At 48.2% G+C, this 24,577-nt stretch overlaps 2 protein-coding genes and 1 long non-coding RNA gene across 9 annotated transcripts in view; 2 read left to right on the top strand and 1 right to left on the bottom strand.

Annotated features, from left to right (window-relative positions):
- Positions 1-861: 861 nt before the first annotated feature.
- On the bottom strand, positions 862-11,462 carry NMRAL1 (NmrA like redox sensor 1). 6 transcript variants are annotated; one of them, XM_082713228.1, is made up of 7 exons: positions 11,187-11,433; positions 8,305-8,481; positions 7,973-8,220; positions 6,825-7,063; positions 4,387-4,636; positions 3,133-3,323; positions 862-1,150 (listed from the first exon to the last, which is right to left on the bottom strand). In XM_082713228.1, exons 3-7 carry the CDS (start codon positions 7,989-7,991, stop codon positions 971-973), a joined length of 879 nt encoding a protein of 292 aa, XP_082569354.1. In that variant the 5' UTR covers positions 7,992-8,220; positions 8,305-8,481; positions 11,187-11,433; the 3' UTR covers positions 862-970. The 6 variants fall into 6 exon arrangements, with proteins under 6 accessions (XP_082569354.1, XP_082569353.1, XP_082569355.1 ...); XM_082713227.1 differs by having other exon boundaries at positions 7,973-8,113; positions 11,187-11,431; XM_082713229.1 differs by having other exon boundaries at positions 7,973-8,149; positions 11,187-11,425.
- Positions 8,921-9,643, top strand: LOC309854732. The gene is made up of 2 exons (XR_014306393.1): positions 8,921-9,216; positions 9,447-9,643. It is a non-coding gene; the product is annotated as an uncharacterized lncRNA (long non-coding RNA).
- Positions 11,463-15,526: 4,064 nt separating the features above from the next.
- The window catches only part of HMOX2 (heme oxygenase 2), a 32,075-nt gene continuing 23,024 nt past the window's right edge, over positions 15,527-24,577 (top strand). The window contains exon 1 of one of the 2 annotated variants that reach the window (XM_082713224.1): positions 15,527-15,652. The gene's annotated coding sequence lies outside the window, so the exon portion shown is untranslated. The remainder of the gene's footprint in view (positions 15,653-24,577) is intronic. The other variant, XM_082713225.1, reaches the window with a different exon arrangement.

Genomic DNA, 24,577 nt, shown 5'->3' with positions numbered 1-24,577 from the left:
CAACCTAAGCGCCTCAGGGCAGAAAGCATAACCTCTTTGGTTCACTTTGTATTTAGGTTGTCAAGTGCTTTCTCAATCAGTTAATGGATTGAATGTGTATGGTAGGACTGCAGGTATAGAGGGTTGGGTAGGAGGGAAGTTATGCAAATCTGTAGAGGAAAAGCAGGCCCGCCATGGGACCTCAGGTACATGACCTGTGTTTTCTGGGCGTTGACCTTCCTCTTCTCAGAAGTGAGCGGGAGAAGTAGAACCAGCCCTGCCATCACAAGCTGGTGCAGACACCACCAGTGAGACCTTGCTGTCAGTTCCTTGGCTTTGCCTCCAGCCTTCGCTCTAAGCAGCGTGTCACCTGTTCTCAGCGGTGTGCAATCATGGCGACCTCTGCTCGTCTGCCACTGCCCTCCCGATGTTATGCCCTGGTGTTCTGAAGATCATCCAGATCTCAGGGCTGCCACAGCTGGGGATACATCCCATCCCAGAAGGTGATGCCTTTGAGCTCCAAGAACAAATGTGCAGTTGGCCTCCCTAGCTCTCTGGACACGAAGGCTGCGTTTGCCAGGCTGTCACCAGGCAGCGCTTCTGCTTGGCCTGAGGACCCCTGTGCCCGGACTCTGCACCATCCAGTGTAGTCCAAGCAGCGGTCAGAGCTGCTTCTCTGGGCTGTGGTCACAGTGCCATCTCCCACCCGCTGGACGAAACTTACAACTGCATTTATGTCCTGTGTCTTCAGCCCTCCAGACCCAACACGGGAGGGACGCTGGGTCCCCACCACTTGATGCTTCCTGTTGGAATTTTCATGCCCCAGCAGCTGCACCCCAACCCCGGTCCCTGAAACAAAGCTCTCTTCTTTTGGAACCCAGCTGTGAGAACAATGGCCTTTATTCAAAAAATAATTTTTTATGTAACACAAGAACGGGTCACTGTGACTGCACCTCCCCATTCCCTGAGACGGGGCTGAGAGGTGGCAGGGTCAGAGCCCAGCAAAGTCTCCTTTGTGCTGCTCCAGCCACTGGTCCAGCGTCCTGGCCTTGGGGTTGAGCCTCAGGGTCAGTTCAATGTCACGGTCAGGTTTCAGAGCATAGAAACGGAACATGTTGGCCAGGTCCCGGGCACCAGGGAATCCATACTTCTCATAGTCCTCTGGGGTCACCTAGAAACAGAGGGGATTCCGTTGGGCCTGTCAGTATCTCTGGCACCCTAGCTGTGGGCAACCCAGTCCCAACCCAAGTTCTTTCCAATAAGTTCATCTGAAAACCCTTCTACTAAAAAGGTTAAAGTTCAAAAACCACTGTTTTAAGTTAACTTAAATCCTGTTCTTTCCTTTTTTTTTTTTTTTTAAGATTTTATTTATTAAATAAAATCTTAAAAAAAAAAAAAAAAAAGGGACGCCTGGGTGGCTCAGTTGGTTAAGCAGCTGCCTTCGGCTCAGGTCATGATCCCAGCGTCCTGGGATCGAGTCCCACATCGGGCTTCTTGCTCCTCAGGGAGCCTGCTTCTCCCTCTGACTCTGCCTTCCACTCTGTCTGCCTGTGCTTGCTCTCGCTCGCTCTCTCTCTGACAAATAAATAAATAAAATCTTTAAAAAAAAAAAAGATTTTATTTATTTATTTGATAGAGACACAGCGAGAGAGGGAACACAAGCAGGGGTTAGTGGAAGAGAGAGAAGCAGGCTTCCTGCTGAGCAGGGAGCCTGATGCGGGGCTCGATCCAGGGACGCTGGGAACATGACCTGAGCTGAAGGCGGACGCCTAACAACTGAGCCACCCTGGCGCCCCAAATCCTGTTCTTTGAAGGGCTGCCTAGCAGGTTCAATCAGAAGAGTGTGCAACCCTTGATGTTGGGGTCATGAGTTCAAGCCCCATGTTGAGTGTAGAAATTACTTTAAAAAAAAGTCATAAATCCTTTTGAGTTCTTTTTTTTTCTTTTTTTTTTTTAAGATTTTATTTATGTATTTGACAGAGATCACAAGTAGGCAGAGAAGCAGGCAGAGAGAGAAGGGAAGTAGGCTGCCCAATGCAGGGCTTTATCCCAGGACCCTGAAATCACGACCTGAGCTGAAGGCAGAGGCTTAACCCACTGAGCCACCCAGGCGCCCCTCCTTTTGAGTTCTTTTGAGATCATGAGATGGAAACTTCTCAGCCCTTTCCAAACCAGAACTCTGCAAACATCACTTCCTTGCTCAAAAACCAAAGCTGTTACCCCTTCCTGACCAAACTGAATCTAAACTCCGCTCCTGAAATCCTCCACAGCTGCCTCAGACCCTTCTGTGTTTAGATGTAATGCGTGGCCACTTAGGGCACTAAGAAAGCACTTACATTGGTTACTCTGATTGCGCTTACATTGATTACTCTTTCAATCCGAACAACCAGAGAAGGAGATACTATTCATACACCCATTTTATAGGTGAGAATACTGAGGCAGAGAGGGTCAGGGACTGTGCCCCAAGGTCACATACTGGTGGGTGTTAAGGGCTGGGAGCAGGATTCGAGTCTAGGGGGTCTGACCCACCCGAAACACCCTGCTGTGGCCTCCCCATCATTGCTCTGCATGAATCTGCAGCTCCGTGGGTGGTCTTTGTCTTTCAATGACTTGGGAGTTTCCCAGATTTGCTTTAATGTCAGTCTCACTACCATAATGGGAAGGCTAAATAAGAAACAAGGCACCCAAGGGTCTGAATAGGAAGACTGAAGGTCAGCGGGGGGGGGGGGGGGGGGGGGGGGGGGCAGAGGGCTCTTGCCCACCCAGCCAGTTCAGGAGCCGGTTGGGGGCCATCTCTCTGGTCTCCTACCCCTTCCCTCCCTCAAGTCACACCCCAGAGAAGCCCAGCACCCCTGTGTGTTCACACCTCGCCTTGGACCCCAGTATCCGCTCTTCCTGGAAACCTTCCTCACTAGTCAGTTGGTCTACTGCCTAAACTGGAAATCTCTCTCAGCAGCCACACTGGGGTCATGACAAATGTTCACAGTGGTGAAGTCATCGTCTGCCCACAGTGATGGGGCAGCCTCACATACTGCTTCCCGACCACCCATAAAGCCCCCACTGGGGGGACACAATGACCAGAAGGTGGCTGCCAGATCCCCCGATGGGAGCTGGGACAGCACCCATCCTGGGCCCGGGGCCAAGGAAGCCCACCTTGGCATCATGCACGGCCTTCCCGGTGTGCTTGGAGAGCAGGGCGGCGTATTCTGCAGCTGTGTGCTTGCACGTACTGAGCCCAATGTTCCGGCCGACGTACTCTTCCGGCTTCTTCAGCAGGCTGAGCACCACGGGACCCAGGTCGGTCACAGAAATGCCATCCATGGGCACATCACCCATGGGCAAGCCTGGGAGGGGATGGGAGGGAGGAGGAGGGGTGTCCCGTCAGCCCACCGCCAGGACATGTGCACAGGTCAGTGGTCCTGGTGTCTGGGGTGTACGAGCAGCAGCAGTAGGGTTCAGTCAGGAAACGGGATGCGATCCAAGCTCTGTCACCGTGGCCCCTATTTGCCCCCTGAGCTCCGGTCGCTCCATTTAGAGCGGGGCGGACGCCAAGTCTGCCCACCCTCTTGGGGCCAAGACAGGAATGGGAAGGGAACGAAGGGGCTCCTCCCAAGCTGCCGGCCCCATTGCACTCTGTGGCCTCCGGAATTCCTGACGTGGAAAGCCGACTACACTAACAGGAATGCCGGAGTGCCGAGGCCTTGACCCAGAGCTGCACGTGGCAGGTGCTCCCTAAATGGGTGGAACTGGTGGGTGACTTGACCTGCCAAGGTGGTCTGGTGGGTCCTGCCACATTCCTCACCCACGAGAAGGGGCCTCCGCAGCTGCCCATTCAGGTCAGCCAGAGACCTCGTTCACTGAGCTCAGCCAGGGATGGAACACGAGCGGTATCCCCGGCCGGTTCGGCAGACTAAAGGGCAATGCCAGCGAGCCAACACTAGGCCCAGACCGCCTGACCCTGCTGTCCTCGCATGAGGGAGGGGTGGCCGGCTGAGGATGCTGGCCAGCCACAGGACACGAGCCGTCAAAGGCTCTAGGCAGCCCATTTACAGATTGAGAAGAAAGTGCTTTCCTACTTTGTGAAACCTACTACTGGTCCTGATCTTCCAAATCCTCTCTTTACTCCTGAAGAAGTAACAGGTGTGCTCGTCTCTGTAACAGATGAAGCATCGCATCACTGCCTCCCGGCAGATTTCCTCATCACCCTTGCAAAAGTCACACTATTACGCCCATTTCATAGACCAGGAAGCAGAGGCCCAGCGAAGTTACTTTGTTCAAAGTCACAGGCCTAACATGGGAGAACCCAGGCTTGGACCCAGAACCGTCTGAGGACAAGCCTGTTTTCTACAATACCCACAGCTTCCCTTGGTGAGAGCAGACGCTCGAGGAAAGAGAAAAAGCACTCACTCAGCAAGTAGCTCTTTCCATCAGGGGTTTTCTGGGGCAGGAAGTAGGAGAGGAGGTTCTCAAAATAGCAAGACAGCCGTACGCTGGTCATGGGGACTCCAATGTCCCGGAAATATTCCTCCACTTCCCCCTTGCCATCAAAGTGGCCTGCTGCCAGTCTTCCGGCCGTCAGCCTCTTGATGTTCTCCAGGCCGCTGTAGACCACATAGTGAAGGCCCAGGCGCTTGGCCAGATCAGCCAGCAGCTTCCCCTAGTGAAGAAAGGAGAGACCACAAAGCTGAAGAGGGAGGATGTGTGTCCCCAACAGAGCCCTGGCTCTCCCACCCCCAGTGCTGCTGTGCCTGATGCTAAGAGGCCGACACCACTTCACCCTTAGGTAAGGCTCCCTCTTCTGGAATGACGCTCACACGTGGTGCTGCGCCCTCTCACACTACTGTGAGCCTTCTATCTTAGTGTCACTTCTCTAGGTCACCCGGGGGGTTGTACTTCCCAACATGCTCAATGGCGGCCCACCCATGTGCACTGTGACAGGTCGGAGTAGGTCTGCTGCCTGGGAGAGGGCCACACAGAGCCCTCCCATCTCTGCCTGCAAAGCCGCCATCCTTGCAGGGCCCTAGCAGGCCTACAGGGAGGTGGCACAGCTCAGAGACGAAGCACACACACTGCTAGGGGGTCACACTGGCTCTGCAACACACTTGCTGTGAGATCCTGGACCAGGGACCTAACCTTCTGGCAGCAGTTACACGGGGACGGCCACAGTGCCTGCCAGATAAGGATGCATGGGGCTTGAATGGCCTCTAAAAAGATATGTGTACATCCTAACCCCCAGAACCTGTGACTGTGACCTTATTTGGGAAATGAGATCCGCAGATATAATTAAGGAACTTGAGATCATCCCAGGTGGGTCCTCAATCTGAAGACAAGGGTCCCTATAAAAGACTGAAGAGGAGGCACAGAGAAGAGAAGGTCACATGAAGGTGGAGGCTGGGAGGATGTGGCCACAAGGAGAGCCAGCAGCCACCAGACACTGCAAGAGGGAAGGAGTGGAATTGTCCTTAGAGCCGCTTCCTTTTTTTTTTTTTTTTTTCTTAATATATTTCTAATTTTTTTAAAAAAGATTTTATTTATTCATTTGACAGACAGAGATCACAAGTAGGCAGAGAGGCAGGCAGAGAGAGAGGAGGAAGCAGGCTCCCTGACGAGCAGAGAGCCCGATTCGGGGCTCGATCCCAGGACCCTGGGATCATGACCTGAGCTGAAGGCAGCGGCTTTAACCCACTGAGTCACCCAGGCGCCCCTAGAGCCTCCTTAATTGTGGACTTCTGGGCCCCAGACTGGAAAGAGCCAGTTCCTGTTGTTTTAAGCCACGCAGTGTGTAATGACGGCCATGGGACATGAACACAGGCTTTTGGGATAATGAGCCAAGATGGCCATCCACCAGAAAAGCTGTCCTCTCCACTCTGTGGGATGCGCTTCCATGTAAGATGTATTCAAAGACAATGTCAAGGCTAAAAACAAGTTTGGAGACCAATGGTCCAGTCCAATCTTCCTTTATCTCAAAAAAAAAAAAAAAAGCCCTTTTTTCTAACAAAGCCCAGGGCAGGGAAGGTCCATGTCCAAAGCAGGGCTGTGGCTGGTTGTGGACGATGGAGGGCTGACAGTTGGGGCCTCTCCTCTGCCACTACATTCCATAGATCCATGAGTACCTGTGTGTGACAGGCTGTATGCAAGTGTCCCCACCTTCAGTGGGACAGAATGATGGCCACGTCTCACCTCCTCTGTCTCCTATCCCTCCTGCTGCCACCTGGCCTTAATAACCAACTAACTAGAGAGAATGTGCGTGGAAAACAGAATGAACCAGTACAATACTTCAAAGGGGACACGGGGATCTTCCGGGCTGATGGAGATGTGTTCTGATTAGATTGATGTGAGTATATTTATATTGATTTTATCCAATAGGACAATGAAAATATGTGCATCTTATTATCAGAAAATGATGGGTCAACAGAGTTGGTTTTTTAGAAAGTGTGAAAAGTTAATGGATGACAAAGCAGATTATCAGTTGCCTGGAGCTGGGGGGCAGGGGGGGTGGGCAGGGAGTCACTGCTAATAGGTACGGGTTTCTTTTCAAGGTGATTCTGGAATTAGGTGGTGGTGACGGCTGTACAGCCTTGAGAATAAACACTGAAAAATACACTTTGAAGTGGCAAACTCTGGTGCCTCAATGACATCTAAACAAAAGTCACAGCAAGAGGAAGCAGCAGCTTCCGCGCTCATTCAAATCCTAGAGGACTGCATGGAAGAGGAGGGACAAGACCTGTAGCGGACCGTCATCACAGGTAGGGTTAGCTCCTCTCTAGCAAGCTGGAGCTGCCTCCCAGGGAGCTCCTTGTCAGCTGCACTGCTCAGCCTCCCCACATCCTCCCACCTGCCCTCACCTGCTTGACCTCCTGCTCCTGGCTGCAGTTTTCCCAGTAGTTGGTCACAATGAAGGCAGCGTGGGCCCCAGTCAGGGCCAGCTCCATGCTGGCTGCGTCATCCTGGTCTCCCTGTACCACCTCTGCACCCTGCAGCCTCAGCTCCTTTGCTGCCTTCTGCCTAGGGTCCCGTGTCACCACTCGAACCCTGAATGTCCCATCTTCCAGCAGCGTCCGGGCCACGGAGCCTCCCTGAGCACCTGTGAAGAGTCAGAGGACCTGCCTGGGGGTCCTGCGGAGAGGAAGCCCTAGTGGGAACACTCCACACCAGCCACACACCCACTTTTCACCTGCGAGCCTCACTGAATACCTTACGCCATTTAAAAAATAACAGCTTTGAGACAATTCACTCACCTTTGAAGGGGTACATCATTTATATTTATTTTAAAAAGTATTTTGGAAAATCCATATACCAGCTGATTTTACCCAAAGTAAATACTTATATCGGGCAGCTGAGACTTCTCCTACCGTGCACACATCATGCTTGCCTCGAATTTCACCAGTAAGACTGCTTCAGGTTAAATAAATACAAAAAGGGGCGCCTGGGTGGCTCAGTGGGTTAAAGCCTCTGCCTTCAGCTCAGGTCATGATCTCAGGGTCCTGGGATCAAGTCTCGCATCGGGCTCTCTGCTCTGCAGGAGACTGCTTCCCCCCCACCCTTGCCTGCCTCTCTGCCTACTTGTGATCTCTGTCTGTCAAATAAATAAAAAAAAATCTTTAAAAATAAATAAATACATAAAGCATACAGTGCAGTGGTTTTTTGTTTTGTTTTTTAAATATTTTATTTATTTATTTGACAGACAGAGATCACAAGTAGACAGAGAGGCAGGCAGAGAAAGAGGAGGAAGCAGGCTCCCTGCTGAGCAGAGAGCCAGATGCGGGGCTAGATCCCAGGACTCTGGGATCATGACCTGAGCCGAAGGCAGAGGCTTTTAACCCACTGAGCCACCCAGGTGCCCCTCTTTTTTTTATATATATATATACTCAGAGCATGCGACCATCATCCAGTCAACTTTAGAATATTTCATTCCTCCCACCCTCCGAGAAAACCCATGCCCATCAGCACACACTTCCTATCACCCTCCGTTTCAGCCCCGGCAACCACTCACCTACTCTGTCTCTGTTCATCTGCCTGTTCTGGACGTTTCACACAAATGGGGTCATTTAATATATAGTCTGCTGTGGCTGGCTTCTCTCACTTAGCATACTGTTTTCAAAGTTCCTCCATGTTTTAGCAGGCATCACACCTTCTATCAAATGTTTAAAATATATTATGGGGCAGCTGGCTGCTTGGGAGATAGAATACGCAACCTCAGAGTCCACATCAGTTCAAGACCCACGTCAGGAGTAGAGTATACTTGCGCAAAATGAAGACATAAAATGTGTTATAATATTTAGCGCATACATAAAGGCATGTGAATACCCATGTACCCATCCTTACCTTAAGAAATACAGTATTGGGGCACCGGGGTGGCTCAGTGGGTTAAAGCCTCTGCCTTCAGCTCAGGTCATGATCCCAGGGTCCTGGGATCAAGCCCCGAATCGGGCTCTCTGCTCAGCGGGGAGTCTGCTTCCTCCTCTCTCTCTGCCTGCCTCTCTGCCTACTTGTGATCTCTGCCTATCAAATAAATAAATAAAATCTTTAAAAAAAGAAATACAGTATTAACCTTCTTCTTCTATTTTTTTTTTAAAGACTGAGGGGCACCAGGCTGGCCCAGTCAAAAGAGCATGAGACTCTTGATCTCGGGGTCATGACTTTGAGCCCCACTTTGGGTGTAGAGATCACTTAAAATTAAAAAATAAACCTTTAAATAAGATTTTTAAATGACGGAGAAAATGACAAAAAGTAAAATCATCAAAAGGAATAAAAAAGCATAAATATACATATAAGAAAAGAGGCTGCAGAACTATTTGTAATAGTGGAATTTTAAAAAATTTCTAATTAAAAAAATTATTTTATTTTATTTTTTATTTATTTGACAGAGAGAGAGATCATAGGTAGGCAGAGAGGCAGGCAGAGAGAGAGGAGGAAGCAAGCTCCCTGCTGAGCAGAGAGCCCAATGCGGGACTGGATCCCAGGACCCTGAAGTCATGACCTGAGCCGAAGGCAGAGGGCTTAACCCACTGAGCCACCCAGGCGCCCCACAATAGTGGAAATTTGTAGACAAATGACATGTCCTTGGATAAAAATCTGGTTAAATAGTCGGGCTCTCTGCTCAGCAGGGAGTCTGCTTCGCCCTCAACCCTTCCCATCTGCTTGTGCTCTCTCTCAAATAAATAAATAAAATCTAAAAAAAAAAAAGAAATCTGGTTAAGTAAGTGATCGATCCATGCAAAACTGATTAAAAACAATGTGGCAGGGGCGCCTGGGTGGCTCAGTGGTTAAGCCGCTGCCTTCGGCTCAGGTCATGATCCCAGGGTCCTAGGATCGAGCCCCGCATCGGGCTCTCTGCTCAGCAGGGAGCCTGCTTCCTCCTCTCTCTCTCTGCCTGCCTCTCTGCCTACTTACGATCTCTGTCTGTCAAATAAATAAATAAAAACAAACAAACAAACAAACAAACAAACAAAAAAAAAAAAAACAAGGTGGCAGATCTGTATGTTTGACTGGGACAGGTGAATCCGAACTCTCTTGGAGTGGAAAAGGTAAGTTGCAGAATTACAACGACCCTCACACAGTCCTGGTGGGAATGTAAAGCGATGCCGTCGCTTTGAAAAACTGGTGGTTTCTCAAGAGGCTACACACAGGTTACCATGTGATTCAGCAATTCCAGTCTGAGCATGTACCCCCCCCAAAACATGTCTACAGGAAAACTTGTACATGAATGTTCACGGCAGCATTATTCACAATGTCCATCAAGGATGACGGGATCAACACAACGTGGTCTATCCATAAAATGGGACATTATACAGCTATAAAAAGGAGTGGGGTACTGACACATGCTACAAAGTGGGTGAACCTTGGGGCGCCTGGGTGGCTCGGTGGGTTAAGTGTCTGACTCTTGATTACAGTGATCTCAGGGTTGCACTGGGCATGGTGCCTGCTTAAGATTTTGCCTCTCCCTCTCTCTGCTGCTCCTCCCCACCCCAACCCAAACAAACACCCAACGTGAATGAACTTCAAAACCCTGATGCCAAGTGAAAGAAGCCAGACACAAAAGGCCACATCATGTATGATTTCATTTACAAGAAATGTCCAGAATGGGCAAATCTACAGAAAGTAGACTAGTGGCTGTCAGGGGCTGGGGAAAGTCAGGAGAAATGCTAGTGGGTATGAGGTTTTCTCTGGGAGTGATGAAATGTTCTAAAATAGACTGTGGTGATGGCCACAGAGTTCTGTGAATATACTAGACATAAAATGCACAGTTTAAATGGGTGAATTGTGTGGTCTATGCTTTATACCTTTTTTTCTTTTTGAAGATTTTATTTATTCATTTGACAGAGACACAGAGAGAACACAAGCAGGGGGAGTGGGACAGGGAGAAGCAGGCTTCCTGCCAAGCAGGGAGCCGGAAGTGGGCCTCGATCCCAAGACCCTGGGATCATGACCTGAGCCACCCCCGCCGCCCTGTGCTTTATACCTTAAGTTGTTGTAGGTTTTTATTTATTTATTTATTTAAAGATTTTATTTATTTATTTGACAGACAGAGATTACAAGTAAGCAGAGAGGCAGGCAGAGAGAGAGGGGGAACACGCTCCCCACGGAGCAGAGAGCCCAATGGGGGCTCCATCCCAGGACCCTGAGATCATGACCTGAGCCCAAGGCAGAAGCTTTAACCCACTGAGCCACCCAGGTTCCCCTGCTGTAGGTTTTTAAAAACATATACAGGAAAGAAAAAAAAAAAAAAGATCTGTGTGTGTCTAGATACTCTAGACACTTGATGACAGTGAGTGGATGGGGTTGCCAGGACAGAGGTGGGAGGGAGATTTAGTTTCCATATTATGTGCACGTGCCACGGACTCAAAAACGTTAAAGTAATTAATTTTTTAAAAACGTTAAAGGGCGGGGGCGCCTGGGTGGCTCAGTCAGTTAAGCGTTTGCCTTCAGCTCAGGTCTTGATGGGTTCCTGGGATCGAGCCCCACATGTCCAGAATGTCCAGAATGGGCTCCTTGCTCAGCGTGAGCCTGCTCTCACTCTCCTTCTGCTGCTCCCCCTGCGTGTGCTCTTTCTCTGCGTCAAATAAATAAATAAAATATTTGTGCGCCCAGGTCCTACCCCCGCCAGGTCAGGGGTCCGAGATGCAATACCCTCCTCCCTCCAGCCCCAGCCACCCCACCTGGGGACCTCTGCCAGGCCTGGCGGGGTTCTGCTCACGCTCGCTCACCTGTGGCTCCAAACACCACCACCAGTTCCTTGTCCCCCATGCGAGCGGGAAGTGCGGCCTCAGAGGCCTGGGGTCCCGGCGACGCGTGGGGTCGGCGATGGGGACACGGGTCCCTCCTGGGACGATCCCGCGCGTGCACCGGGTGGGCGCAACCGGCGCCAGACACCCAGACACCCACTTCCTGCCAGGTGGCTCCTGGCCCCTGCAACCTCCACGCCGCAGCCCGAGCCGGAAACTGCAAAGCTGAACGGAACGCCCGGGACCTTGTGGCCGAGTCCACCGCCGGAGGGGTGGGTGGGGGAAAACCGATAGAACCTGAGAGAAGAGCGACCCCGCCCGCAGCTCCACCGACGCTGTGGTAAAGCCCCCACCTTCCAGGCGGTCCAGTGAGAAGGTACCCCAGGCCACGCCGCTTCGGAACTCCCAGCGTCCGCATCCTGACTCCGCGCGGAAATGACCCGCTCCACCCCCTCGGCGGGGACAGATGGTTCCTCCCGGCTCGCGCGGGCCGCGGCGTGTGTCCGCGCAGCGCAGACCCCTCTGCTGCGGGAAACCCTATTTGCGGAGCTCGGGGCTCTCCAAAGTGCACGTACCGAACCGCTTGGCTGGAGGCTGGCGGTGAGGCCCGCGGAAGCAAAAAACAAAAAACAGAAACAAAACACGCGGCTTAATCTCGCATGAATATCTGAACTTGCAGATATGGGGGTGTCGCCTAAAGATAATTAAATAGCATTTAGGACTCTCAACCCCAAGGCTCTGAGTTCTTGCAAGCCTGACTCATCTCTGAGGTTGCTACTAGTTGCACGGATTTGAGTTATTTTTAGGAGAAAAAGTAGGATTTCTTTGTATACAGCTAAAACTCAAAAACGTCCGTGTCGTTCCTCTCCTGAATACTTATTACTGGGTAAGAATTTTTTTTCTTTCACTCACTCATTCATTTCAAAATGTGTATTGACCCATCCAGGCATGCTAGCTTCCTAACTGCAGGCACATCTCTGTGTTCACTGCTGAATTTCCAGCACTGAGGAGAGCACCTGGCACGTAGGCACTCAATAAATATTTGCTGATGGATTGGTTGTCTAAACATGTAGACACTGGAGTTCTGGGAAAATCCTACTAAAACTGGTGCTGTTTTTCCAAATCTAGTGGTGGAAATAACTTACAGAGTAAAGTGTATTTTATTTATGTAAAATACTGGTCTTTGTTATAAAATGCATGTGTTTATTTTAATACATGTTGTGTTTACTCGTGTATTTATAAATGAAGATTTCATATATGTGTTCATCTTGCATACATCTTTTGCAATCTTCTCCATGCCCTGTTATGTTATACCTCTGTGCTGAGACTGTAAAGTTTGTCTGGGTAGGGCTCATCCCGTTAGATAGGGCTAATTCTTACACATTCCTTAAGACTCCACATACTTACATCACCTCCGGGAAGCCCTCTCTAACCCCTAAGCTAGGCTAACTACTCCTGTTCTATTCCCATCTCTCTCCCTCTGCTGAAATTGTCTACCATAGTAGAGAGCTTTTTCTTCTAATTCTTCTTCTTTTTTTTTTTTTAAGATTTTATTTATCTATTTGATAGAGATCACAAGTAGGCAGAGCAGCAGGCAGAGAGAGAGGGGGAAGCAGGTTCCCTGCTGAGCAGAGAGCCTGATGTGGGGATCCATCCCAGGGCTCTGAGATCATGACCCAAGCCAAAGGCAGAGGCTTAACCCACTTAGCCACCCAGGCGCCCCAGTAGAAATCTTCTTGAGAGCTGACCTATGTCATGTTTGTCTCTGTATCTCTTCCTTCTGGCACCGTATCCAGCACTTACTAGGAACTCAATAAATAACCTACCGAATGGAACCCAGTGCTTGTTACTGTGATAAAAGATGAGGCTTTTCTTGAATCACATAAGGATAAAGCACAAAGCCTGATGTTCCAAGGTCTCTGATTTAAAGGAAATAAGTCCAAACAAGAAGGCATGTAGCAGGACCAGCTGCAGAATTTGCAAGGCCTGGTGCAAAATGAAAATGCAAGCCTCCTTGTTAAAAAAAATAAGAATTTCAAGAAAGCAACAGCAGAGCATTAAACCAAGTGTGGAGGCCTTCTCAGAGTGGGACCCTATGCAAATGCTGGGGTTACAACCCCAGAAGCCAGCCCTGGTGCCCAGGCTTAATTGAGTAGCATCCCTGCCATGATGGGGCACAAGGAATTCCACCGCCTTTTGGCCTTGCTGAAACTACAGCTTGGAAATCAGTGCAGGCAATGAGTGGCAGAGAATGGCATCTGATCTCCTGGGCATCTGGTCAGTGGTGCTGGTGCCAGGGGTCTGGCTGAAGTGGGTAGGTGTTGTAAACTGCCTGGGCAAAGGTCTTACCTCTTGATGTCCCGCCCAGTCCACAGCACAGTGGTCCCCTGAGGCCTGAGCAGAAAGATTTGTCTACTGACTGGTGTGCTCAGCTGTGACTCTGCACTTCCTGTGGGACTTTATCTGACAAAGACTTCCTGCAAAGCTCTTGCCAGTTGTTTACCAAGCCCAGTGACATGTGCTAGTAATGATAATGGGGGGAGGGTGTCCTTCTCTGAGCTCCTCTGATGTGTCAGAGAAGCCCCACATTATCTTTTTTTTTTTTTAAGATTTTATTTATTTATTTGACAGAGAGAGAGATCACAAGTAGGTGGAGAGTCAGGCAGAGAGAGAGAGAGAAGCTGGCTCCCGCTGAGCAAAGAGCCCCATGAGGTCATGACCTGAGCCGAAGGCAGCGGCTTAATCCACTGAGCCACCCAGGCGCCCCAGCCCCACATTATCTTGTTTGAATTTTATTTATGTAATCTCTAAGCCCAATGTGAGGCTCAAACTCAGGAGTCAGGTGCCCCCCCGCCATACATTATCTCATCTGAACCCTCAGAGCAACCCACCTTCAATCACTGCCCCTGGATTTAATTCAGTTTTATTGTATGTGTTTAGGGCAGGGGCAGTACTGTGTGTATTTACAATTATTACTTTTTAAAAAAATTCATTCTTTGGGGCGCCTGGGTGGCTCAGTGGTTTGGGCTGCTGCCTTTGGCTCGGGTCATGATCTCAGGGTCCTGGGATCGAGTCCCGCATCGGGCTCCCTGCTCCGCAGGAAGCCTGCTTCCCTCTCTCTCTCTCTCTGCCTGCCTCTCTGCCTACTTGTGATCTCCGTCTTTGAAATAAATAAATAAAATTTAAAAAAATAAAGAAAAGAAAAAAATTCATTCTTTTTAAAATTTGGTTTTGACAGCCAAGTAATGTGTAATGCATTTATGCATCTCATAAAAAATTTAAATGGTAGAGATGAAGCACAAGTGACCTTCGACCTCCCTCTGACATTCTGGTGTGTAAACCTTCTTGGCCTTTGCATGCATTTTGTTATCCAAACATGAACATGTGGAGAGAACATTTTGTAGTTAAAAAAAATAAAAGGGATCATACTGAAATTATTTTCCTCCAAATATTATTGTGAAAATTTGTAGACATTTAGAAAATTTGAGATAACTATACAGTGAATACTCATACTTACCACCTAGATTCCACAGTTCTTAACATTTTGCTATATTTATACCTATTATCTGTCAACTACCTTATTTTTTTTATAGGCTTCAACTAAATTGCAGACGTCAGTGCCTTTCACCCTTAAGCACTTCACATACACAATAGAGTTCAGTATTTTTTAGGTTAAACTTATACACTGTCAGATGTATTTTTGTGTTTTCCTACATCTTGATTTTCCCTTCTGCCTAACATCCTCTCTAAGGTGGTGTCTGCCCTTCCTTTTTTAACGGAAGCACAGTTCCGCTGAATAGATGTGTCCCTGTCAATCCCCACCCCCATCCTTCTTTAATGGACGTTTAGGTTGTTTCGAGATTTTCACCCAAAGGACGGACGTATCCCCTTGTGTGGCAATGGCCTTCCTTGCTTATGCCTCTTTGGGTTCTTGCACGCGTTTTTCTACGATAGCTACCGAGAAGTGGAATTGAGCAAAGAGAAGGCCCATTCTTAATTCTAAAAGATCTCGTTAAATTTTCCCCTCTTCCCCTCAAACTCCCACGAGCATCGCACGTTCCGCACACCTTTGTCAACCCCGGAAGGTACCTGTCATTTAATCTGCAGACAACTCTAAGGGTAAGGAAATGACGGGAACCCAGTGCGGCTGCCCAGCGCAAGAGGACCCTGCACAGGCTGTGGCACCGGGCACAGAGAACGCGTAGCCGGGAGGCACCCTACTTAACATCGGTTCTTGTTAACGTGCGCGCTCCCCAGGGCCTGCGGGCTTAGCCGGAGGCGCCGGGCGCCCGCCGCAGGGGCGTGTCCTCCACAGGCCCCGCCCCCGCTGCGTGCGCACGTCGGACCGCCCTCGCGCCGTCCGCTCCGCTGCGGCGGCCGCGGCACTTCAGGGAGTCGCTGGCGGACGCGCGAGCGCGGCGACTGACGGACGGCCGAGCGGACAGGAGGCGGGTGAGTGGGCCCTTCTCTGGGCTCCTCGGCGAGTCCGGCCAGCCCGGGCCTTTGGGAGCTGGGCCGGGCGGGCAGCGGCACGCTGGGGCCCTATCGCCGGCCTGAGGGAGACCCGGGGGGCAGGGGCGGGGGGCAGGGGCGGGGGGCGACCGGAAACGGGATGAGCGGGGAGGGGGCCGAGCTGAAGATACCCGCTTCCTACGCGCAGCTTCGGCGGGCCCGCGAGGCCAGGGCAGCCGGTCCGCGTTGGGCCCAGCCCCTCGCGGCGTCACGAGTGCGAGGGGAGAGGTGACCCCGGGGGCGCCGCGTGCCGTCTTGGCGTTCTTGGCGGGGGTTGCAGCCTCCCGCCGCGGTGGGCCCGCCGGGACCCCCGCCTGTCCCCCGGGCTCCTGAGGTCTGTGCCCCGCGTGGCGGCTGTTGCGGGCTCTGCGCTTCCTCCTGAGTCACCTCAGTCGGAAGGGCGCTTTGAGTCACTGTCATGACTTCATGAGTGACCCGTGACCGCCGGGGCGCAGACCGGTCGGGAGGGACCGACGCCCCGGGGCTGCCGGTTAGTCCCGGCGTGGAGTTTACCAGTCACGGCGTCGGCGCGCTGCTGTAGGTGCATTAATTGCCGGTGGTTGCCAGGAGCGCCTTGCACAGTCCCTTGCACCAGGCCTGCCTGTGTCATGCGATTTAGGTGGATTCTGATGAACCGCTTGTTGTGGCCTGTGGCAGTTCGTGTTCCCGTGGTTCTCTGAACCATACGAGGCGGCATGTGATTGGGGGCGGGGGGTGGGGGGGTGGGAAACACCCCCACCCCCCGTATAATGCTCTGCAATTCGCTGTCAGCCCCTTCCAAAAGCTTGTGAGTTGGTAGGTTTTTCCACTTATACAATGGAATTAATGATGAGACGCGGGTTAAATGACTTCACCTCCATCCCACAGTGGAGAAGACACCACAGATGGCTTTGATCCTAGTCATCTGCCTAGAGAACCCATGATCTTTCCTAAACAGCGTGGTAGAGATTGGAAGTGGATTATGTCGTTTAAACTCTCTTCCCTCTCCCGGTAACCTGTCTTCCAAGTAGAAAGAAACAGGAGCTTAGTGGTTTTGTGTATTTGAATTTATGGTTTGACGTTGGCTAGCGTGTTCTGCTTAAAATTTTAACTGCCATGTTTAAAAATTTTAGTTTTTCTTTTTGCATGGAGTGGGTTAAGGAATACACTTCAGTAGGTGCTTTATTCTTTAGTTTTTTTTTCTCTTTCCTTCCTTCTTTCTTTCTTTTTTTTCCAAGAAAAATCACAAGCTTACCAGAAGTTCACAGCTTTTAGGTATTTACAGGCTTACTTGGTGGAATTGGAAGAACTTTTAAATACAGCACCTAAGCCAAAACACTGGGAATTAAGGGCTTGGAAATACTCACTGTGAGGAACCCCATCTAACTGGGGATGTGGGGAGGAAAATGTATGGTTCTCTTTATTGTCTGATTTGATTTGCTTTTTTCTTCTGCTTGGGCCGGTATGGGGAGATTCTGTGAGTCACTAGAGTCAGGAATATGAGCTGCTCTAGAAATGGCAATGCCAAATGAGAAGATGAATTATAGAAAGTATTCATTGCCTTTTAGCTCACCCCTTACTGAGTTTGTTGAAATGCAAAATTGGACAGCTGGGGCCTTTGAGCTACCTTGATTTTTTTTTTTTGTTTTCTTTTAATAGCTGACTCTCTTCATAGGACAATTGAACTCTGCATCAGTATTGCATCAAAAACTAAAATTTCATTCCTTCAGGAGAAAGATATTTTTGAAAACTGGAATTTTGGGGGCGTCTGGGTGGCTCAGTGGGTTAAGCCTCTACCTTCGGCTCAGGTCATGATCTCAGGGTCCTGGGATCGAGTTCCGCATCGGGCTCTCTGCTCAGCAGGGAACCTGCTTCCTCCTCTCTCTGCCTGCCTCTCTACCTACTTGTGATCTCTGTCTGTCAAATAAATAAAATCTTAAAAAAAAACCAAACTGGAATTGTGGGTTCATGTGGGTGGCTTATTCAGTTAAGTGTCTACCTTCAGTTCAGGTCATGATCCTGGGGTCCTGAGATTGAGCCTCATGTCCACCTCTCTGCTCAGCTAGGCTCTGCTTCTCCTTCTGGCCAGCACCGCCCCCCACCCCAACTCCCGCTCTCTCGATAAAATCTTTAATAAAATTTGGAATTGTGTATTTATTGTACAGTTGAGAATTCAGCTTGTTAACTTCCTGGTGAAAAAAAAGAAAAATTTGAACTGTAAGTTACCTCCTGGTATGTTCTTGGCCACAGTTAACTGAAAAGTTATAAATAGACATTTAATGCAATCTTTTTTTCTTATAGTAATCAGTGAAAGAATTAAGAGCTCTGGATTACATATCTTTTGTAACACAGTGAGGGTTATGTGCTTTTTAACTAAATTTATTATGTCTGTTAGGTTTGTGCAAAAACATAGGATGAAAGGTCTTTTGTTGTAATTTGAATGATTTCTCAGGATATATTTGCAGTACTGAGAAGCAGTGCCATTACTGATTAATTCTTGGGAGGAAAGGAGGGAGGGACAGAAGAGAGACAGAAAAGAGTAGAAGGAGGGGGAATCTTTAATTGGAACAGTTACTGTAACTGCTTATAAGGAGGGCTTTCCTTTTCTTTTTTTAAATACTGGAAGATATTTTACTCTGGTGACCATGCAGGTGCTCTGCAGTATTGTTCACTAGTATGTTTTACTTCTCTACACTGACTCCAGTTAGTTACTGTAAGATATTATCTTCCATTGTATTACACATTTTAAAGCCAACTAATGAAGACAGCTGCACCCCTCAGAAATTTCAGTTTTAAATTTCTAATAAATTTGACACGCAGTACTGAAGTACAGCAGCCCATAACTGGTGGTCTCGTTTAGCAACATTACATACATTTATGAATATGCAGTTACATTTATATATATTGCAAGAAATCTTTTCTGAATGACCATTGTCTTTTCATTTAAGAATAACACTGGTTACTGGAGCTCACTACAGATTATTTATTTATTTATTAAAAAATATTTTATTATTTATTTGACAGAGATCACAAGTAGGCAGAGAGGCAGGGGAAGCAGGCTCCCCGTTAATGCGGGGCTTGATCCTAGGACTCCGAGATCCTGACCTGAGCCCAAGGTAGAGGCTTAACCCACTGAGCCACCCAGGTGCCCCTCACTACGGATAATTTAAAGGTATATAGCTATTGTAAAAGAAATCCACTTACAAATAGCGCACCCACAAGAACTACATCTAAATTGCAATCGTGGCAGACTGAAATGGAGCTGGAAACTCTTTCTGGGTTGTCGTATCAACAAATTTATATTCAGACCTCACAAGGCAATATTCTGAACTCTTCTTTAATTAAAAAAATTTTTTTTAAAGATTTTACTTATTTATTTGACAGAAAGAGGAAGATCACAAGTAGGCAGAGAGGCAGGCAGAGAGAGGGGGAAGCAGGCTCCCTGCTGAGCAGAGAGTCTGATGATGTTGCAATGATGATGATGATGATGATGATGTGGGTCTCAATCCCAGGACCCTGGGATCGTGACCTGAGCTGAAGGCAAAGGCTTAACCCATTGAGTCACGCAGGCATCCCTGAACTCTTAACTAGGCATTTCAAAGCAGCAATTAAATTTATATGTCTCTTACGTGAACAGGTTTTTTCTAATGCTTTGATATAATTTTCAAAGGCTTTTTAGCAAACATGCATTTCTCTGTGTAATAGATTTTTTAAAAGATTTCATTTATTTATTTGACAGAGAGAGACAGCGAGAAAGAACAGAAGCGGGATTCTTGTGGGAGTGGGAGAAGCAGGCTTCTAACCAACCAGAGAGCCAGATGCGGGGCTTGACCCAGGATCCTAGGATCATGACCTGAGCCGAAGGCAGACGCTTAACAACTGAGCCACAGAGGCGCCCCTGGACTGACTTTTTGATTGAATTGTTGGGGCATGTGGCTGGTTCAGTTGGTAAAGCTGCGCCTCTTGATCTTGGGAGCTCATGAGTTCCAGGCTCATGTTGGACATAGAATTTACTTAAAAAAAAAAAAAGTGAATTGTTAGGTATAAGATTAAGCTGGTTAGTCAATTTGTAACCATTTTGTTTCACTCAAGCTATTCAACATTAGACAGTTTCATTTTACTTGTCTGTGTCTGTATCTAAATACATACTCATTTATATTCGGGTGAAAAATAAATGGTTTCTTCCAAAAAAGGAAGTTGTAATGGTATATTTTTGACATGAGAAAAACATTTAAGCCCTTTGAGCTGCAGTTTCTGTATCTGAAAAATGGGGTTAATACTTAATGAGGTTAAGATTAGCACCTTAAAAGACCTTCAGTGCCTTGAATAGTGTTTATAGATCTAAGATGGGTTTTCATACTTTCCTATTTGGGTAAGTTTGGGATTGGGCCAGGGAATAAGGTTTCCCATGTGATTCTTGTTTAGAGCCCCCTGTCTAAAGCACAGGCTAGAACAAAGTGGGAGTGGCCTGGCAAGAGGGTAGAGAAGTGAGTGAGTAGGGTTACTTGAGGAAGTGGACGGCAGAAGAGGAAAGAAAGGGGTAATTGTTGCATGGCAGTGACTGCTGTCAGCTTGTATGCCAGAGGCCGAGCAAGTAGATGGTCTCTTCTTTCTGCTTAGGGGCAAAAATTAATTTTTGTCACACGAATAGAGTTGTTTCTTTCCCAGGAGTATCATAGGCCTAATTATTGCCATAGTTCTCAGGAACTTTAAAAAGGCTTTGGAGGGGCACCTGGGTGGCTCAGTGGGTTAAGCCTCTGCCTTCGGCTCAGGTCATCATCTCAGGGTCCTGGGATCGAGCCCTGCATCGGGCTCTCTGCTTAGCAGGGAGCCTGCTTCCTTCTTCCTCTCTCTCTGCCTGCCTCTCTGCCTGCTTGTGATCTCTCTCTCTGTCAAATAAATAAAATCTTAAAAAAAAAAAAAAATAAAAAGGTTTTGGAGAAGAATGACATAATAGAGACAGGTGTCTCATACCCTGCCTGTCTTTTTACTAAATACTCCCAGCTTCCTGCCTTTCTCCCTATGCAATCGCTTAGTCTCAGAAGAGTCGAGTTTCACTGTTTTGTTTTGTGTTCAACATCGCAATTACCTGAGGGCTGTGGGAAAGCACTAGAGTGATTTAAATGATCTGCCATCATGCTTTTAGCTGACCTAGTTGATTGGCCTTCCTCATCAGTTGCTATGATAGTCATACTTTTTATGCCAACATTGGGACCCATAGTCTGAGCATACAGTGTACTCAAGGAATTGATGGGACAGGATATTTTATTTTAATCAGAACTGTCCTGGAAAATGTGGAACATAAGGTCAATCTTTAACACTGTTGCCTGTACTGTACAATCAATATTTATACTGTGGTACACCTTGTTGTGTTGTTTATCTTTTTTATCTCTGTCTCTTTTTTTTTTTTAAGACTTTATTCATTTGACAGACAGATATCACAAGTAGGCAGAGAGAGGAAGGGAAGCAGGCCTCCTGCTGAGCAGAGAAGCCAATGTGGGGCTTGATCCCAGGACCCTGAGATCATGACCCCAGCCAAGGGCAGAGGCTTAACCCACTGAGTCACCCAGGCGCCCCTCTGTCTTTGTCTTTACTGAAAGGTGTTTAAAGTCCAAACCAGGGCTTTAGGACTCTTTGTTATTACAGAGCCCACAAGTATTATTAACGCTTGTTAATGATGCTGTGGCATGTCATGTGCCCAAGTGTAGCCATCCTCTTTCTTAGTTACTGGATCTGCTCTTCTCTGGCAAGACCTTTACACACGGCTGCAGAGGAACTGTTGTCCCGAGGAATTACTTCCAGGGCAGCCTGGAGGAGGGCAGGCAGGTGAAGAGAGAATTGGTAAACAAAACTATATGTGGGCTGGGAAAGGAGTGTAGGTAGTGTTTGAGTGCAGATGTAATGAAGTGTTGGCCTTCATGCCCTTGGTTTTCTACAGGAAGGCAAGGGGAGAGTCAGGCTTTCTCTTTGTTTAGTAATAGGTATCCCACTAATTAGAAAATAACTTTTTAAATTTTTTAGATTTAAAAAAATTTTTTTAAGATTTTATTTATTTATTTGACAGACAGAGATCACAAGTAGGCAGAGAGGCAGGCAGAGAGAGAGAGTGAGAGAGAGGAAAGGAAGCAGGCTCTCCGCTGAGCAGAGAGCCCGACGCGGGGCTCGATCCCAGGACCCTGGGATCATGACCTGAGCTGAAGGCAGAAGCTTCAATCCACTGAGCCACCCAGGCACCCCAATTTTTTAATTTTTTAAGTTACCTCTGTACCGGGCATGGGGCTCAAACTTACAGCCCGGAGGGGTGCCTGAATAGCTCAGTTGGTCAAGCATCTGACTTTAGCTCAGGTTATGATCCCGTCCGGGGTCCTGGGATTGAGTCCAGCATCAGGCTCCTTGCACAGTGGGGAGCCTGCTTCTCTCTCTGTATGCTCTGCCTGCTGCTTCTCCTGCTTGTGCATGCATGCACTCTGTCTCTCTGACAAAGAAAATCTTTAGGAAAAAAAAAAAAAAGAACCCGAGATCAAGGGTTGCATGCTCCTCTGACTGAGTCATCCAGGTACCCCCTAGAAAATCTAAAACACTCCATTCCTTTACCACACACTTTTTTTCTTTTCTTTGGACAGCATCAGCAAAATTTCCAAGTGTGTGTATTCAGTGTCATATTTGTCTTGCTCTTTGTGTTTGCAAAATCTGACTAGAGGAGAAAAGTGGAGTGACTAGTACTGTAGATTATTCTTTCTTGCCTTTGCCTTTGGCTTTTCTAGGGCACGTTGTCCAGTTTTAAAGTTACTGTTTAAGTGCAAGTGCCTAAAGGTAGAAGGGCAAAGAGGCTGTGATATTTGCCTGTTGGGCAGCATGTATTTCCTTTTTGGTGTGCAGAGTATTGGCCCTGAGGGGGTGTGCAAAACAACAAACCCAGCACAGTTGGAGTTGGCTGTCACCTGGGGGAAATTTGAAATAGTAAAATTGCTTCTTTTTTTTTTTTAAATTTTTAAGATTATTTATTTATTTGAGAGAGAGAGAGAGAAAGAGAGATCACAAGTAGGCAGAGAGGCAGGCAGAGAGAGAAGGGAAAGCAGCCTCCGTGCTGAGCAGAGAGCCCAATGTGGGGATCGATCCCAGGACCCTGAGATCATGACCTGAGCTGAAGGCAGAGGCTTAACCCACTGAGCCACCCAGGTGCCCCATAAAATTGCTTTGGTTATGATTGTTGTTCTGACACAGTATTTTGGGAGGTCAGGAAGGTGAAGAGCTGAGAAACAGAAAAGACTGAAGAACTTGAACTGAACCCATTGGGGTTAGGTGAAAGTACAGTAAGAGAAAAGAAGACAGCCAAACAAAGGGGGAAGCCCTCTTTAATCAGTACTCAGGATCTCACTGAAAACATACTATGATGAAAATGTCTTTCATAAAGAGACTGCTGGAATGGGGATTCTTAACCTGAATTTTGGGTCTGTGGGTTAACTTTAGGGGCCTGTGGTTACTCTGGAGTGTCACTGACAACATTTTTTATATGTAATTGTCCTGGAGAGAGAGTCTACAGCTGTCCTCTGATTCTGAAAGGGACTTGCAAACAAAAACAGTTAATGATTATTTTATTCTGGCAAATACCCTTCCTACCTATCTTCAGAAGTGCATGTCTCTGAATTTCTGTTTTCAGATGTGGAAGCATTTGGGTGGAAGATTAGAGACGGAAGCCATAGCATTCCTTTGTAAACAAACAGCTTTTCACCAAACACTGTCATGGGACATGCATGAGAGTTCATGTAAAGGACTGTGCCTTCCCACGAAAGTGGTGGTCTAATTTGGTTTCCAGGAACAGGGTGGCTAATGCACCCTCCCTTACTAGTGTGGTTGAGGCTCCAGGTCTGCCCTCAGGGACCTTACAGTCAAATGTAGTGGATACAGAATTAGAGCTAAGTAAGAGTGTTGTGGATGGGGTGAACTGAGGATGCAGAAACCACAGGCATTTTGGAAGGTCAGGATGTTTTCAAGAAGCTGATGGACTATTGGAAACAAGCTGTGAAAGAGTATAGGGAGCCCTGGCTCACCAGCCGAAAAGCTCTGGGCAGGTCCAGGAACAGTGGCTAATCCAGGACCAATTTCTTTCTGTTGCTTGGACGCACTAGCCTAAGAGACTGTCCTAGAACCACTGTCACTTAGCGCGTGCAGCAGCAGATGGAAGCCATCTGTTTCGGAGCAAATAACTTAGCTTCCCTAGACCGCAGCCACCAAACTAGGCTGAGCTCAGAGTTCCTGAGGATGCTGGAGGAACTGAGCTCCTGAGTACCTGGCCTGGCTTTATTTTCCATTTATTTTTAAAAATTAAGGGAGCTTTACACACATCATGAGTCTTGAACTCAAGACCCTGTAAATCAAGAGTCACATGCTCTACTGACCAAGCCAGCCCTTTGCCACCACTTTAACTGTGGATGCTGCTGCACTCATTGTATTTGCTTTATGTATTGGCCCTTTTTGTAGGGTTTGGTTTAGAGAAAGGATTGAGGGGCACCTGGGTGTCTCATTTGGTTGAGTGTCTGGCTTTTGGTTTCAGCTCTGGTTAGGGTTGTGGGACTGAGCCCCGCATGGAGCTCTGTGCTCAGCGCAGAGTCTGCTTGGGATTCTCTCCTTCCCTCCCTCTCTGTCCCCCTCTCTCCTGCTCATGATCTCTCTCTCTCTCTTTCTCTCCCAAATAAAAAAATAAAAATAAAATCTTTTATAAAGGGGGGGATGATGCGGCACCTGGTTGGCTCTGTGGGTTGAGCCTCTGCCTTCAGCTTGGATCATGATCTCAGGGTCCTGGGATCAAGCCCCACATCGGGCTCTCTGCTCAGCGAGGAGCCTGCCCCCACACCCCATCTGTCTCTCTATTTGTGATCTCT

Source organism: Mustela nivalis (assembly GCF_964662115.1).
Source record: "Mustela nivalis genome assembly, chromosome: 19".
Taxonomy (NCBI): Eukaryota; Metazoa; Chordata; class Mammalia; order Carnivora; family Mustelidae; genus Mustela; species Mustela nivalis.
The sequence above is the reverse complement of the archived record's forward strand: the minus strand, read 5'-3'. Positions and strand labels throughout refer to the sequence as shown.

Coding starts and splice junctions, on each gene's coding strand:
- NMRAL1 (XM_082713226.1), bottom strand. CDS start 11,226: ATGGGGGACAAGGAACTGGTGGTGGTGTTTGGAGCCACAG. Junction 4,637..6,824: donor AGGAGCAGGAGGTCAAGCAG/GTGAGGGCAGGT, acceptor TTTCTTCACTAG/GGGAAGCTGCTGGCTGATCT. Junction 1,151..3,132: donor AGGCCGTGCATGATGCCAAG/GTGGGCTTCCTT, acceptor CTCTGTTTCTAG/GTGACCCCAGAGGACTATGA.